Source organism: Pteropus alecto, unplaced genomic scaffold, assembly GCF_000325575.1.
Source record: "Pteropus alecto unplaced genomic scaffold, ASM32557v1 scaffold87, whole genome shotgun sequence".
Lineage (NCBI taxonomy): Eukaryota > Metazoa > Chordata > Mammalia > Chiroptera > Pteropodidae > Pteropus > Pteropus alecto.
This window is the reverse complement of record NW_006443225.1, coordinates 11,993,510-12,012,287: the sequence shown is the minus strand read 5'-3', so window position 1 is coordinate 12,012,287 and position 18,778 is coordinate 11,993,510. Positions and strand designations below refer to the sequence as shown.

The 18,778-nt window shown below is 37.2% G+C and overlaps 1 protein-coding gene across 1 annotated transcript in view; it reads right to left on the bottom strand.

Annotated features, from left to right (window-relative positions):
- Positions 1-8,721: 8,721 nt before the first annotated feature.
- The window catches only part of CUNH8orf34 (chromosome unknown C8orf34 homolog), a 273,032-nt gene continuing 262,975 nt past the window's right edge, over positions 8,722-18,778 (bottom strand). Inside the window, 1 exon segment of the mRNA XM_006924083.1 lies at positions 8,722-8,819. Coding sequence (XP_006924145.1) covers positions 8,722-8,819 — 98 coding nt within the window.

Sequence of the window (18,778 nt, the reverse complement as noted above, 5' to 3'; positions counted from 1 at the left end):
AGAGTTTGATCTAGTATGAGTCAAAACACTAAGTATGACACTAAGGCATACCATGATGATGCAGGAACAAATAAGCACCTAACCTCCATGGCCGAATAAAGATTTATTTTTCCCTCATACTACCCGTCTAATATAGGTTAGCAGGAACTCTACTGTGCGTAGTTTTAAATCAAACATCTTTAGATACTACCATCTTAATATATAACACCCAGGATCACTGCAGCAGAAAAAAAAAAGTGTGGAGAATTCACACCTAAATGCCTTACAGTGGAAGTGCTACAGATAATTTCCACTGATGGCCCACACCTCAAAATTAGGCACATAAACCTGTCTAACTGCAGGAAGCTGAGAAATCTTTCCACATGCCCAGCAAGAAGGGGAGGACTAGATAGGTAGGGTGAGCAATACTAACCTGTATCACAGATCCAAAGAAAGACACCTCACAGTGAATTCAAATAATAAGTAATAAAAGATGCTAAGACCTCAGTTCACAATTTACTTAAGATATATGCATATCTGCTTTCCACAAGGAAACACAAATTTCTGTAGCTCTAGTTAAACCACTGATATAATATGATCCTGATTATGCTGTAAGGAATTTTTCCTGTACATGCTCATTATCTTTACCTAAAAAGTTCTGCAAAATATAGTAATAAAAGTATAGCAATAAAAATTTCCACAAGCACAAGGGCTCCCCTTACACTCAGAATCCAGGTGGTAAACCTTGGGCAACATTGCTCAATCAAATGCCTGTGGTTTATAAAGGGCCCTTCAGACACAGCTGTAATGTACTAAGCTGGCAACTGCCAAGTTTACTAGGTTAGTAGCAAGCTCTTCCAGAGCTCCCATTTCTAAACCATAGGTTAGCCATTTCCCCTGAGAGCCATGTACACTACACAACCTCAAAGCCATTTGCTTCCCTTGCCATCAGCTAGACAGTTTCTGAGAGAAAACGGCTGTGTTTTTCAGACACTGGGTCGTGTTACCATTGTTGTCTTGCGTGTAGCACTTGGGGATCTTCAGGCACATTTTAAATGATTATAATAATAGTGAGAAGAGCCACTAACTTGTACCTCCTGCTCAGACCCAAATCCACTTCTATTGGCTTTGCAGAGATGCGTTCTGTAAACATCAAAGGCTCAATAGAGACAAGAAACCACCATAGAAATTTTTTAAAAAACAACCAGAAAGAATAGTGGTAAGAGAGCCAAGTGCAAGTTGAAAAATCAACAAACATATACAGCGTGGGCAAGCCACGATGGGCAGCTCTGTCCCCAAGACCAGGAAGATGACAGAATCTCCCTTCTGCCTCAAGGGATTCGACGCTTATTTTTCTTATAACCACCACAAACTTATGTTTGGTTAGTTTGAGAGAAGATAAAAATGCTGCAGCAGGACCAATCCTTAAGGCTTTTCCTGAAGACTTTATAGTTGTCTCTTCACCACTATTAACCCAAGAAAAAGGAATTTTCAAAGTAGATGTCTCAACACGCTGACTACAAAGACCCCAAACTGGTCACGCCTTAGCTTTCCTTCCCAAATAAGGGAAAGTCTATGTTTCTTAATCTGCCTCCCACTCCCATATAGCTGCCTTTTACTCCATCCAGCCACAGGAAGTTCCTACGACCTCGTTAAACTAGACTACTTAATGCTGTCTCTCCCCTGAACTCCAGCTGTGCTTACAGGAACTGAGGACCTTGATGTGCATCAATTTGGACCTTCTGCTTCCTAGAAGCAGGGTGTGGGCCACCCACTATGTCCTGTGTATGTAAAATCTTTACTCTCGAAATCACTTTTTCAGTCCCTTAAGTGCTGGTGTGTTCCTGAGGCTTCTGTCCTCTTCACTGCTCACTCTCGTTGGGTGATGCCACCCGTTGCTATGATGTCTGTTATGCTGTTTGGCCTCTGTTAGGTTAATGGTGCCCGAAGTCTTGGATATGTCCCAGTCTCTTGAAATTCGACATGTCCCCAACCGAACAGAACATCTTGCCCTCATTCCAAACACATTTCACTACCAAGTGTCTTGGCCAGAAATCTTACTATCTGCAACATACCCCGTCCCCCGGCCCCCGCTATCTTTAATCATCAACCGTCTAAATTCCTCTATCTATGCACTTCGGTGTCTCCAAAACTGATTAGTGAAACAGTGTCCAAGCCATACTCCCAGTCTCCACGCCTGTCCCTTTATGACCCATTTGCCATGTTGAAGCAAAACGTTGTCTTTCTAAAATGCAAATCTTACTATTCACCTGTTTGAAACTCTTTCGTACATCTCACTTGCCCTCTGAAGATATCTTATAATACCCTTTATAGTTTTGCTGCTACTAACTTCTTACCCACATCACCTGACGATGCTGTATGTCCCCTACATTCCGGCAATATGCAATTGTTATTTCACCTGGTACGCCATGCTCTTCCTTCTCTTTGAATATTTTCACATGCTGTCCTTTCAAAATATTCAGTACTTTTTTCCACGACTATCCCTAATTCTCTTCACCCTCCCGTAATTTCACCTGAATCGTCCCTGTCATTTAGATTATAGGTCAACCAAAACCCATCTAATCTGCAGTGTAGATTAGATGTCTCTCGGGTGTGGTCCCTTAGCATCCTGTACTTCGCTCCTAAGCTCTATTGTAAATGACTGTTTACTTGTCAGTGTTTTGTCACCACCAGCTACCTAGTTCCAAGGATGCAAAGAGCATATCTGTCCCACTACTTCCGAGTCCCCGGTTTAAGACGGTATTAGATACGGAGCGGGTGTCTGACAGATACTTGTTGAATAAATGACAGATAAAGCATGGTGGGGAATCTGACATTCTCAGATGCTTATGGAGTTTTTCCTTTTTCTAAAGAAAGCAGGTAAAGCAATAGTCAGCTCGTGTGACATCTCTCTTCTCTGTCTCTTCATGTATCCTGTAGTGACATCACAGGAGGGTAGTCACAGTCCCTGCCTGTCTCTTTCCTGGGGGCTCCACCCAAGGTGAACATTTTCCTGGCCTTCCAGTAAAAGGAAGAACTCATGGCTTAAAAAAGTATATCCAACGTCAGATGAAAATTTAAATCCAAGTGGGAAAACTAGCATGAAAACAGCATGAAAATCATCGTTGTCCATTCCTTTGATCGCTCACACTCTTCTTTGCTTTGCCTGTCTCATCCTCCTCAAGAGTTCTTTGTCGTCTCCTTCCTGCTGTCTTTTTGGCCTGACCCCTAAACTCTGGCGTTCCTTACAGAGGCTTCCACAGGCTCTCCTCAGGCAACGTCATCCTTTCTTATCGTGTTCGTAAACCCACACACGTGAATGAATGACAAATCTAGACCTCGGACCCTGCACTTTGGCCCTGAGACCTGCTGGACATTTCAGATCAAAAGTCCTGTCCTACAGAGGCAACTCCATCTCAACATATCATGTCTAGCAGCCAGTTTCCCCATTATCCCTCTTGTTGTCTTACAGCTACTCACAGGCCCAGGCCTTACACCTGGGAGGCATGCGTGACGATGCCTTACCACTCCCGTCCACATGCAGTAATTCTGTAAGAGCTGAGAGTTCTGGCCCATGACTGAGTTTGACGCTACCTGCTTCTCTGCTTCCAGAATATTCCAACAAGTTAGATCCCTAACATATTTTGTCTTAATAAACCGAAACAAGCCTTTATTAATTTTATAACTCCTTCAACAGCTTCCTAACTGGTTTCTCCATTTCTAGCTTCGTCCATTTCCCGCGTTTCCTTCTTCTGTCATTTTCCTCACGGTGGCTGGAGTGAGCTCCCCTAACTGACGCTGTCACTCTCCTCCATACTGCTGAAAATATTTAGTGGCTGTCGCTGGCATTCATTAGAATCCTTGGATATTCATTAGGATCAAGTGAAAAGTTTTTAAATAAATACTGATGACTGGGGTCCACTTTGAACCAACTGAACCTTAATTCCACGGAACGGGATTCAAGCGTTTGCGATGCTGATGGTAACTCGCACTGAAGGCCACAGGATGGCCTATGTAATTTCTCCTACCCCAGCCCATGTCCATTTCTCTGCCCCATCAACTGCCACCTCATACCATACTCTAATGCTCTAGTAAAACACCATGTGTTTTTGTCCTCATCCTCGTGTACGCTCTGCCCATTCAGATTTCCATACTGGGTTAAATCCAACGCTCACATTAAGACCCTCTTATTTGCCTTTGTTGCCCAGTTGACTCCATCTCGCTTTTAGGGAAGCAGTGAGACATTCTCTCCCTTCCCACCCACTCCGCAACTCATCCTCTTCCAAGTCCAGATCCCACATGGGCTCATGGCTACTTTTTTGTGTTCCCATAATAGCCTAGCTTGTAAACGCCCTCACCATTGCACATCACTGCACTTTATTTAAATTATCTGTTCATAAGCATGTTCCCTCTGCTAGACTATGATGCCCTGGAGAATAAGGGTCTGGCCTCCATGTCCAGAAGGTCAAAGGCTACCAGCCAGGGATACCCATACATGGCATGACTTAGGGTCCAAAGCCATCTGCCTACAGAGGTGATGTCAGAGCAGGGAAGCAGAGGGATATTTTGTGAAGCCCTTTTCCTGTGGGGTTTTCAAGCCCTGCCTTGGTAGTAACTCTGGATCTGTGTTAAGAAATGCAGAAGAGGGAGAATGAGTCATGGGGGCCTAGATGAGTGTTAAGAGACTCACGTTTCACATACAGCATTTGAAACAGGAGACAGCAAAGCAATCTAGAGAAATTTCCTGATTTGGGCTCTAGTTGTTTACTAGTGGCTTTGACCTCTGTCCTTGGCCTCTGAAAGTGGTTATAGAAGCTGATAAAGAAGACATAGGTGTGTGTGTGTGTCTTGCCTAGTTGGCACTGATGAAGATTCTCTCCTTAACCAAACTCTGGCCTGGCTCCTCTGAGCCCTCTTCTTGACCAGGCCTCAAACGTGTCCTATAAAAACCACAAGCTCTCAGTACAAGTGATTTACATTAAAAGATTTGAAGAAACACTAACATAGTTTTTAACAGCTTAAGGCAGCATCCCTTGGATGATGACTCTAGCCCCCTGAAGTTCCCTATCTGGGAAAGCTCAACACTGCCAAAAGAATTTTCTGTTTGTTCCAGCCAACACCTGAAGATAGAGCCCACTTCCCAGTCTCTATGGACGGACAGAAGCCAAACTTTGATAAACACCAGCTGGCAAACACAGATGAGTTTCATGTGAACCAACACTCCCCCCAGCCCCGTCCCGTCCTACATTTTAAAAATTTCCATTTCACCGACGCTGCTCAAGTCCAGGCATTTCCCCATTTTTACTCCCTCCTTCTCCCTTTAAAACATCCAGTTGCCTTTGCACAAATTGAAGTTCAGTTCAGTTCATCCTGGACCCTCTTCCCTATCACAATAGTTTATCACTGACGAAAAGGAATCCTTACCACTGTAATTAGTGTCCAACTTTGTTTGTCTTTGGTAGCCTTGTTTTGGAATATATATACTTGATATCCTGATGGGTCTGATTCTTGAGGTAGTTGTGGCACTTAGTAGGGTGACTGTCTCCAGGAAAAGGTCAGTGAGCAAGAGGAAGACACCAGCTGACCAAGAGATGGTTGGAGAAAAGTGTGGCTCAGATGAAGGCATAGAGAGTGACACGTTTTACAGAAAGACTGTTACTAATACATCAAACATTTGGGTCCTCAGTTAAACACCTGTGAAGAAATCTTTTTCCGTGGTAAGAATTTTTAAATAGAGGACTGTTCTGTTCCCATAAACTTACCCTCTAGCCTTCCCTCTTTTCTGCTCAAAAATACACTGTATTCTAAGCCTTTAATTTATTCCTACCTATAAAAAAACAATAACTTCCATGAAAATTAGTCTCATGAATGTCCATACACAAGAAAATGTTAAGGTAAAAAAATGTATTATATTATTTGATTTAGGAATATGACTTTATTCACATAATCATAATTCTTTGTTTATTCTTTAGCCATGTCCTGGCTTTAACGTTTGTTTCTTTGACAGTTATACAGGCAGTTTTATAATTTAACCATATGCCTCAAAGGTCCAGAAAGCAAACTTAGGTTAAGACAATTAAATATAACAGACAGTTGAGATACTCAATAAATTAACTTAGATCCATTCACTTAGCATTGATGCATAACACATTCCAAAAGCAAGCATATATCAAATTTAAAATAGTCTTAATCAGGGTTAATAATTGAATAAATGGTCAGACAATTTTCATTTTATATGCTTTGGGGCATGCATTTCATTCCTTATTGATCTGCTTTATTGAATTAACATATTGATGATGATGATGATGATGCTTATTATTATTAATTTATTTATTTTTCTTTTTGATAGGAACAGGGAAGATAATCATGAGAAGGAGCAGTAGTGGAGAATACGCCTCGCTGCTGCCCAGAACACACAGAGCAGGTGACGATGGCAAACAGCTAACTCCCAGAGATACCTAAGTGGCACATCTTGGCACATGTGGGTAAGTATAATGTTTATTAATCTAAAAAATGAGAAAATATTATAAAAATAGAAGAAATAGAAAACCCTAGACAAGTTAAAATACAGAAAAATTTTAAGCAAAGTTATCTGAATCAGGCAATATTTGATGTATCAAATAGTCATCCGAGTAGCTAGATATAAAGCAATCTAAACCCGGGACACTAACCATGTCCAAAGGCGGCAGGCATCCTGACCACCCCAGAGTCCTCGCCAGGGTTAGTGTTCTCTGATTACACACTTAGGCACCCCCTGGTTACAAGAGTACTTGTTTATTATTGATATTATAAAAATAACCATTCTTTAAATGATTACACATAGTAAACAAAATTAGAATTATGCATAAGGATTTGAGCAATTGCAATTCCTTTAAGGCCCACTTGCAACCTCTGCCCGTTTCACAGACCTGTAGGAGAGAAACGGAACAGAACAAAACAAAGGTGCGCTTAATGACATGTCTATAGTGTAGCATTTAAAAAAAAAAAAAAAGATGCATGAACTTTTACAATGGCATTGACCTTACAGTACTACTTCTATTAACCATATTTTGCTGCCAGTAGGCCAATTTCTGATGTCCGTATAAAATGTTTCTGTAATATAAAATTAGAAGTAGATATTTTAAAAATGTCTCAGACTGTTTAAAATAGATTAGCTTCTCTCCAAATACAGCCAATGAGAAACAATTTTGCACGGTATGTACGCAACTACTTTTCTGGAAGGAATTATGAAAATCGAATTTAGAAAACCAAGGTGGCACACGGTGGATCCACAAGGTGGATCACAAGGTGCGTGAGTCCAACTTCAGCACTGAAACTATTTGTCCGTATTGCTTAGTGAGAAAAATTTATTTTTTTCTTAAACAAATACGATTAGGATGGCATGGATGTTTCCCAATGCCATCCTAATCGTATTTGTCTAAGAAAAAAAAAATGTGTTTTTTTCTGCTTTTTACTTTAGTTATATTTAATATTGCTGATTCACCTACTGGACCATAAACACTTTGAAAGAACACTATCAATCTCCAAATTACTCACTGGACTTTAAAAAATACTTTGTATATGGTATTTGCTTAATAAATATTTGAGGAGAGAACACAGCTGTTTTTCAAAATCTTGTCCCAGCCAACCCCCACCCCATTCCTTTATCCAGCTAACGATTATACCAACTACATCCCATCTTACACAATACTTTTTAAGGGCTCTTTGCCTACTGGTCCAGGGAGAATTCTCTTGCCCCATGCACTAATACACCCTAATGCTTATCTACCAATAATCATCAATTATCTTTATGTCAAGAATTGCTTAATGTGTGACTTCATAATGTGTGACTTCATAATTTATTAAGCTCCTGTCACCTATGATTGTGGCATGTGCCATTGTGTGGTGTAGTTCCTGATTTGCTGTAGGCCTTTATTAAACGTGAGTCACATGAATGATTTACTCATTTTGGTCTCTTGGATCAAAGGGCGGTATGTCTGTATGTCATACAAAGAACTTTGGAAGGACGGAAGAGAACCCCACGATCTTTGTGTTCCTACAGTTATTATGTGGAAGAGAGATACGATTCTTGTCTGTGATACAGAAGGACAGAACCGGAAAGCAGGCAGCTACAAGGATTCAGATTTTGGAGTAAAATAAGAGTAATTTTTAAAAAATAGGTTTTAAACATTTTTTACCACTTGGGCAATACATGTTTTTTAATTTTGTTTGTATTTTTTGACATTTTTTTGTTTGTAACTTTTGTTTGTTCGTTTTTTGTTGTGTGTGTTTGTACCTTTTCACCCCCGACCCTCATTTCGCCTGCTCCTGCCTCTGGCATCCACTAGTCTGTTCTCTGCTCTCTTCTCTTTTTAGATTCCACATATAAGTGAGATCACGTGGCATTTGTCTTTCTCTGTCTGACTTACTTGATTTAGCATAATGCTCTCAAGGTTCATCCATGTTGTTGCATATGGCAGGATTTCTTTCTTCTTTTTTTTATGGCTGAATAATATATCATCGTGTGTGTGCGTGTGTATGTATGTATCACATGTGTGTGTGTGTGCGCGCGCGCGCGTGTGTATGTATTTATCACATTTCTTTATCCATTCATCTACTGATGGACACTTAGGTCATTTCCATATCCTGGCTACTGTAAATAATGCTGCGATAAACATGGGGGTGCATAGGCTTTTTGAGACATTTTAGTTTTTAACCAACCAGACAGTATTCTGCAGATGTAAATATATGATTGTCTATTTGTCACCTGACACAGAGATTAAGTGCCTGAGCGAACATACCAGAGTAGACCAGAGTAGGACAAGAAGAGCACGGAACACAAAGAAGAAGATGAGCAGAACCTGAAAGAAAAAGAAATAATATGCTGGACCAGGAAGGAAACTGTTAAACACGATTCCCTAGTGACTTAGCCAACTGCTAGTGAAGGTTAATCGAAATTAATGCCAAAACTCCATTAATAATATATAGTGAGCTTCAGTTACTTATGTTAGTTATTTAATAGTGAGTACACTCTCATTTCAAAATTCAGTCATTTTCACTTTAATCTTTTGTTGACTTTTAAATAAAATCTAAGGCAAAATGCCCCTCTAGAGAATGCTATGAATACGTATGTGGGCTGCAGGAAGATCCCATCTAAATCACAGCCATAATTCTCATGTTCGGCATGGGTTAGGCAGGAAGTAATGGCCTACAGACTGTTACCCCAACACAGCCTTTTCAGGATTGGTTATATACATGTCACTGTATTGTGATACTATAATATTTGCAATCTAATGTCATCATCGCATAGTTATTATGAAATTTACAAGAAGGAGCAACTTCCCCTGGTAAAGGCTAACAGGGAAACAGTGTCTTCTAGTATAATCCATTTCAAATAAGACAAAAAAAAAGGCATGGAGAGTGTTCTTTCAATAGCAGTGAAAGACAACTAGTTTGCAAAACAAATTCCGGTTCCATAGGGCACACAGGAAAGATCTGGAAAATACATCAACAGTGGCTAAGAAGACAAATACATGAGAAGATTTTATTTTGATAGGGGCAGCAGGGCAAGGCGGAGTGGCCAAGGATAACAGGGATAAAAGACAGGATTAAGTGATCTCAAGTTTCTCGACTGAACTTTAGCATCATGTTGTTCTCGTGTGGCAGCTGACAGGTACCCTGCCTTACACGCACAGCTTCCCTCTGTGAGCTGGGAAAATAAGCAGGGAGGCTGGGAGTAGCCTGTTATTTCCCAAACTTGTGGGATGTAAAAAATGAAGCAGTTTTTGCAGGGGAGAGAACAAACAACCGAGAGAGTAGCCATAAAATCTAGAAATAAAGATGATTTATTCATAGATTAGAACCCTCTTCTCGAATGCTACAGGTACAGGTTGATTCAGTGAAAAACAGCGACACAAATCACTGAGGCAACGTACCATGTGCATGTGTAGGGACGGAGGTAAATGCTGCCTTAGAGCACCAAGTTCACTGCGACTCTAACTGAACTGTCATTACCGCAGAGGGACGACACAGCGAACATGAGAAACGTCACTGAACATATCACGTTTGGTTGCGTGTATCAACAAATCATTTATCGCACGCAGTTCCCTTGTTTCTAATAACAGCCTCCCTGAATAATCAGAAGATGGAGATTGAGGTGTGGCCATTTCTCAAGTGATCTTCAAAAGTCACTTCACCTTTTTGAATTAAGTTCATTCATTCATTCATTTCATTCAGTGTATATTAAATAAATAAATAGGGAATGTATAAATATTTATTAAATAAGTGTGTTGAACGCTTACAATGTAAAACAGGCATATTAAGACTAAATTTTCCCTAATGGGTTAATTTTGAGAATCAAATATGTAGAAGTAATTTATAAATTAAAAAGCCTTTATAATGAGTAAAAACTTCTTGAAAATTATTTTAAATGTCAACTAATGGGTAATCCTTTGTGTCCTAATATGAAGGATAAAGTCATATGGCACTTATGTTTAAGAATATCAAGTAAAGCTGTTTTACGTTGGAGAATGCTTAATTATTCTAAAGCTGATATAGAGTTCTGGGGTATTTAGTCAACATTTCAAAACAAGTCATTTTGAAGAAATCTGGCAGCAGGTTTTGAACAGTTGTTCTATTTAAATAGTTTACTCTCAGATTGAAAACATATTTAATGTAATTACTAAATGTTATTTATTTTATTCTGTCAAAATTTTAATTTTTATGTTTATCATTTATGCCTCCCTTAATTTTCTGGATGACTTTGCCTGTAGATAATAATTTGGAGCACAGTGTAAATATAACTAAATCAAGTTGAAGTTTATATTAAAAGCAGATTTCCTACCCAAATATATTACTGCATGTTTCTTTATCTGTCACTTTTCCTTATTTTCATGTTTTATAGTGTTTTCTTTACGATACAAACTCAGTGCTCAGTGAAATAATTCCTCTCTTGATACTGTCTACACACACATTCTTTCCTCCTCCCTCCTTTTTTAGCTTCTAGAGAGGGAATGACATATCAGAAGAGAATATATGACCTTGGATTAAGTGAGAATGTAAATTGCACTTATTAATTGTGTATCCTTGGAAAAGGATATTTAATGAATCTGATACTGTAGAATCAGAGTAATATCACCCACACATTGAGCTGTCATGGCAATAAAAGGAGATACTACAAAAATGTAATAAATGTCATTCATCTTCCATTTCCTCCTCTTTTAGACATGCATGTGTTTCTACGTAACCTTAAAATGTCAATTACTCATAATAGGCTTTAAGGAAAAAAGGGAATGCTATAATTCTAAATATATCCCCTTCCGAATCGACTCTGTAGCTCTGTTTTATATTAGGCTATGGGATAAATTTCCCAATTTATTGTTAATATCAATTAGGATATATGCTAACTCTCTCAATGAGAATGGTTTATTATGCCACATTTTTGAAGTTCTGTGCTTAAAACATTGATTTTTTTTCCCCACCTAGTTTGAGAAAAGTAAGTACTTAAGTCTAAAGGAGGAGGAAAAAGCAGAATGAAACAACACAGCAGGCTGGGATCGATGGTGGCATGGCTGCAGGTTCCCCAGTTAGTAGACACACATAAGAGCGTTTCATAAGATGGCGATAACCTCCCACGAGCCCGCCCAAGGGAGACACCGCTCTTTTTGTGCCAAATAAGGACTATATAATCCTCTTTTCATCTGAAGTGCCAAGGCATATTAGAGGCAGCAAGCTGACTGCAAAAGCCATAGAATAGTTAAGAAATAAAATACAATGACTTCACAAATGGAAAGATAAATTATTCCCGGTTGGTACGTAAAAAGGCAGAAGGAAAAGTCAGTCAACATTTGGCAGAGCACCTCGGAGCAGGACATTCTTTTCTTTCTCAGATAGTGAATGCATCTCCGAGGGTTAAAATCCGAGGACTGAGCACCCACGGGTGCACCTGAGTGGGAGCCCTTTCTCCGCAATTTACCAGCCTGAAGCAAGGACTCAGACAAGTCTCTTGAGTCCCAGGTTTTCACAGCTTCTAGAAAAAAACAATTGGCCTCGCACTGGCATAATTAAACGACACGTGTATGCTCACAATGAAAAAGTGAGTCCATTAGTAACCTGCGTGAGAACCTAACACGAGTATGGGAACAAATCCTCGCGGGAGTTAGAACACAGCATCACTAATAACACTGGCAAAGGGAAATGCAAGCCTAATAAGAAGTGAGAGACAGAAGTCCTCGCGGGATAGATTAAAACTAAATATTTTTGTTAACTTTTTTGCATCAATAGAAACCATTTTTATGTTATATTGCTAAGCCTAAAAGGAAGGACTTAGAATTAACCAATATTTACCAAGCACATACTATGTGTCTGACACTATGTTTGGCACAAATTAAAGTGACAAAAAAGTAAATCTTTTCTTACTCTACTAAAAAATTGCAATAATCTGAAAGTGTGCTGATTCTGCCCAAATCTGTTGAAATATATTGAAGTGAGAGATTTATAATCCAGTAATGGTTGGGTAAATTATTCAGATAAGGCATCTCACTAAAAGCATATACAATAGTTGGACGAAATATTTTTAAAAGCCTATGTCAAAGCATCAGACACCTTTCAAAACAATAAAATATTAAGTGGCCAATATACAGGAGAATAAGAAAATAAACAGAAATGAGCATCAAATTTGAGAACATGTTTTCTCTAAAGGTACCTATCAGTTACAGAAGAAAATCCTCAGAGGCTGACAATCTGAAGAAGGATTGCAAAAGACTCCTAGGCTGACAGGACAAGAATTGGAGCTCCATTGTTATTGGGGAGGGTGACCCAAATTAAGTCCCTAGGTTTGGGGTTGCTACTCTGAAGGGCCACGCAGTGTAAGAGGACTAACCCAAAATGTAAATATGCCAGCCCTCCCAATGAATGAAGACCAACTTAAAATCTTTTCAAAATCTTGTTGAATTTCAAATAACCTAGGATTGCTAGTACCCCAATATCTCTTTCAGAAACAAAGTAAAATCTCTGGAAGAAGTTAACATCATCCTAGGCTTCATATTATCTCTGTAATTTTTCATATACACTTTCAACAGTTAATCAAAAATAAGCAGACATATGTGGTGACAAGACCATGTGATCAAAAGCCAAGAAAAACAACAGAGAATAGAAACAGACACACAGTATTAGATGATGAACACCAAATAATAATAATAATAATAATAATAATAATAATAATAATAATTTAGGAAGGACATGGCAGATCTGAACAACACAAGTAAACAACTTTACTGAATGAACACATCAAGAAAACCACTCAACACCATAAAATATACATTACTCATTTTTTTCAAGCACTGGGTACTTCTAAATATTTGTTCAAAACTGGCTTTACACTGGGTCATTTAAGTAAGTCTCAACATATTTCAAATGATTTTAACTATCCATACAGAGCTTGTTTTTTGATCCTAATGAATATAAGATGAAAATAAAACTAGACTTAGAGAAAACATTTAAACCTTCAATAATCCTATTATCAGAAAAGAATAAAAGCTAAAAATCAGTGAGGCAGGCAACCACCTTGTGCAACATATTTTTTCTTTCTTTCCCTCCCTCCTGTCTTCCCTTCCTCTCTTTCTCCCTCTCTCATCATCTCTTAGTGTATATACAAAACTTTAAATAAGAAAAAAAAAAAAAGCTCTGCAAATATCACACTTAATGGGTACACTACTGAAATCTTTCCTTTGTAGATCAGGAAGGAGACCAAAATTCTCACCATAACCAAGATATTCTAAACCTTAGTGTTTAAAATACATTAATATGTAGTTAAGTACACAGAAAAGCAAGGAAAGAAATACCTATAAGATAATGCCTATCTTTAGGCATTATCTGGCGATGAATGATTAAACAAGAAAGGAGTTTTGAGGGCTGGCTTTTTCTTAAACTTGCATGGTGGTTAATGGGTGTTTTACTTTGCCATTTTTTAACTTAATTAAATATATTTTTTTTGTAATTTTCTGCACATGTATTATATTTCATTTCACAATTTTAAAATGTTGAAAATGTTCCTTATTTTCGAATAGTTTACAATAGGGTTTTTATGTTTATGAATATGTATTAAAAAATTTCTATAGAGAATTTTGTTCTGGTACTTCATGAAAGGTTTATTCTGTCATACGGCAAATGGTTTTTTGAAAACCACCAATAAGATCTTCAGTGTATCTCCAGTGATGCTGAATCTAGTTCAGAAATAATTGTAATCTAAAAAAACATATTTGAGTCCACTAAAAATTGACCAAATTCCTTCAGTTTTGTTAAAGCATTTTCTCATTTAAAACTCTATGTATTGAAACTTCACAATTAAGAACCAAATTTTCCATCTTCAAAACTTTGCAGCTATTTCATACATGTTCATCTTTTTCCCTTAATCAAAATGTTCTTGAGAACAGAGACCAGATCTTACTTATTCTGTACTTTTCATAGTATCTTGACTAGAGATTTAATACCTAAGCACTAAATAATATGCTTTTATGAATCAAATCAGACACAAGAATTTTAGAAACATCTTTTAAGAAATATAATACTACTTTCCTCAATCACTATATTAAAACTAAAATTATCCTTTAATTCCATATAGAATTTTAAAACTGGGTTGAAATTTGGCAATTCGTCCAATAAACTTTAAAAATATGCATCATGAATATCTCTGTAAAGATTAATAATCAAAGATATTCCTCATAGTATTATTTTAAATGATTTTAAAACTTAGATAATTGTATATCCAACTATGGAAAAATAATTACATAAATTTTGGTGCATTCGGATAATGAAATACTATGCATTTATCTTTTAAAACATATTATAAATATTACATATTATAAATATTTGACAATGTGGAAAATATTTTCAATGTAATGTGAAACTCATTTTACAAAACTGTACATAGGATGTACATCATCATATATTACTGTGTAGATAACTGTACAGATGAGTTCAGGTGTGTATGTGTGTGTGCACATGCCTGTATGAGAGAGAGAATGTACATGAAAAACAAAATTGGGGGGATGGGGTGGAAATCACCAAAATAATAAAAGAACTTTTTCAAGTAGTGATATATATAATTTTTGTTTTATTATTTTTTTTTCAGTAGATAGATTGAGTTGAGTATTAAGTAAATGTCATTAGACAAAACCAATTTACATTAAGCTCCAAATGTAAAATTTGGTAGATTTTATCTTATTAACACTATAGAACATGTCTGTGAAAGAGGTGGCTGGAAATCAGAAAGGATTCAGGAGCTGGTAACATTTTAGACAGTATGACAATGTGAACAGAAAAACCTTGAGCAGCCAAGGGAGATCATTTTGGCTAACAAGGAAGTCCCTGATCCTACCAGGGAGCAGAGATAGCTACCTTACATTCTCACCAGGGCAGAACTAGAACATAAATAAGTAAAACAAGCTGGTGGGACACCTCAGGAAGTAGTGAGGACTATGGTACGGGAGGAGATGTTTGTCATCGACCGCTACTCACCTTAAGGTAGCTGTTGCTAGGAAACAAGTCTAGCATGAGCATAGCTTTTGTTTTTCAAAGAGATGAATATCTGCTTTTTTAGACATTAGCTAAAGTTTCTTTTTTATGTTAAAATATTGTCCTAGCCAAACAAAAGCATGTCTACAGGGAGACCCAGCCCATGGGCTACTAGCTCATAGTCTCTTGGCTTTAAATATTATTACATAGGGATAAACAATCACTTAGTGTCCTCTGAAAACACAGACTTAGATATGAAGATGAGTGCAAAGACAGGCTTTTAACAAAAGCTGTAAGCCATTTCAAAACAGCATAGTGTTTTTCTAGAGTTATACCTCAAATCAAGAAGAATATCTAAACGAGAAGAGTGCAAACACTGTCTCATGGCCAGTAAACTGCCCTGATAGTCCTTCTCTAGATATACATTTATTTTTTGGCCAAAGATGCCCAATCTGACTTCTTTCTTTTGGGTCTACAACATGAACGCTGTACAAAAATGAAGCCAGTCAGAGAAGAAAAGCAGAAGGTGCTAACTTCTGTAGCAATTTTCTTTGCTCCTCACCTTTGATCAACTAAACAGCTGAAGAGCTGTGAAGGTCACTGTCATCCCTTTGGGCTTCAGTTTCCATACTTATAAAATTAAGAGCTTGAATGAATGACATTCAAGATATTTCCCTTCTCTGAAATTACAAGTCTGTGAGCCTGCCCACACTGTGAGAAGGCAGTTACCCACACAAAATTCACAATCTCTTTATAGAAAATGGTTGTGTATACTTTATTTTATTTTTAAATATAAATTACATGTACTTAAAATGTAGAACATGATGATTTGATATACACATATATAATGAAATGACTACCACAGTCAAGTTAATTAACATATCTCCTAATACTTTGTGTGTGTGTGTGTGTGTGTGTGCGCGCACGCGTGCGTGTGTGTGTGGTGAGGGCACCTGAAATCTATTCTCTCAGCAAATTTCCAGAACGTAATAGCTAAAATTAACCACAGTCATGATGCTATTCATTTGGTGTCTAGACTTTTTCATCCTACACAACTATGCAGCCCTTGACAAATATCTAACCATTCCCCCCACCTTCCTGCCCTAGTAACCAGAGTTCTGCTCTGCTGCTATATATTTGACTTGTTTAGATTCCACATGTAAGTGAAATCATGCAGCTTTTTTCCTTCTCGTGTCTGGCTAATTTCACTTAGTATAACGTCCTCTAATAACCCATGTTGTTGCAAATGGCCAGATCTCCTTCTTTTTTAAACCTGGTTAATGTTTCATTATTTATATAATAAGTATCTCATAATTTCTTTATCCATTCATCTGCTGACAGACACTTAAGTTGCTTCTATATCTTGGCGATTGTGAATACTGTTCCAATGAACATGGGAGCACAGATATCTTTTTGAGGTACTGATTTCGTATCCTTCAGGTATATACCCAGAAGAGGGATTACTGGATCATGTGGTAGTTTTATTTTTAATTTTTTGAAAAACATTCCTACATTATATTTTCCATAATGGCTGTACCAATGTACATTCCCAGCAATAACGTTTAAGTGTTCTTTTTTCTCCCACATCCTTGCCAACACTGGTTATCTTTCATCTTTTTGATAATCACCTCACTCCTAAGAGGTAATATTTCATTATGGTTTTGATTGCTTTTCCCTGACTATTAATGATGTTGGGTACTTTTTCGTGTACTTGTTGGCCATCTGAATGTCCTCGAAAAATGTCTATTAAGGTCTCTGCCCATTTTAAAATCAGGTTATTTGTTTTGTTTTGGTTTTTTTTGTTTTTTGTTTTTTTTTTTGCTATTGAGTTGTATCAGTTTCTTATATATTTAACATTTATCAGATATATGGTTTAATAAAAACTCTCAATAAAATAGGTATGAAAGGAAATTTCCTCACCACAATAAAGGCTATTTATAAAAATCCCACAGGTAACATAGTAATCAGTGGAAAAAACTGAAAGCTTTTTCTTTATGATCCAGTACAAAGCAAGGATGCCCTCCCCCACGACTACATAGTATTGGAAGTACTGGCAAGAGCTACCGGACAAGAAGAAAAAATAAAAGTCATCCAAATCAGAGAGGAAGAAGTCAAATTATCACTGCAAATGACGCGAAAACCTTAACATCTAGACACACACACGTAAACACGTTAGAATAATCAAATTCGGTAAAGCTGCAGTATACAAAAGTACCATACAAAAATTAGTTGCATTTCTTTACACTAACAATGCTCTATCAAAAAAGGAAATAAAAAAATGATCCCATTACCAATCGCATCAAAAAGAAAACATATTTAGGAATAAATTTAATAAAGAGCGTGAAAGATCTGTAAACTGAAAACTATAACACATTGATGAAAGAAACTAAAGACACAAATATATGGAAGGAAATCCCATATTCATAGTAGAATAATTATTATTGCAAAAATTTCCATCCAGATAAAGCAATATGATTCTACACAGTCCCTAACAAAATTTTTAATGGTATTTTTCACAGAAAGAGAAAACAATTTTAAAATTCTTATGCAACCACCAAAGACTCTAAAGAGCCAAGTAATCTTAAGAACAGGATTAAAAGCATCATACTTCCAAAATTATATTACAAAGCTATAGTAATCGAAATAGTATAGTATTGGTATAAAAATAGACACAAGGACCAGTGCAACAGAATAGAGAGCCCAGAAATAAACCCAAGCATATATGATCAACTAATTTTCTACCAGGGCACTAAGACTGCACAATGGGGAACACATAGTCTGTTCAATAAATGGTGCTGGGAAAACTGAGTGTCCACATGCAAATGAATGAAACTGGACCCCTACCTCACTGCAGACACAAAAATCAACTCAAAATGTTTCTAAAGACTTAAATGTAAGACCTAAAATTATAAATCTCTTAAAGGAAAAATAAAAAAACGCTCCTTGACATTGGTCTTGGCAATGATTTTTTGGACATGATATCAAAAGCTCAGGCAACGAAAGCAAAAATAAACAGTACATCAAAATTAAAAAGCTTCTGCATAGCAAAGGAATCAATTGACACAATGAAAAGGCAACCTATAGACTGGGAGATATTTGCAAATTATATTTCTGATAAGGGGTTAATATCAAATATATATAAATCATGTGCTTTGAGACTTCTTTAGGTAAGAGCTTACTCTAAAACTGACTATGTTTTATAGAATGAAATAAACTAGAGTTGAGTATATTTACTGTTATTTAATTGATAGATTTATAATCACACCCAATAACAAGAAAATTTTAAGAAGTGCTTTCACAGTAAGTT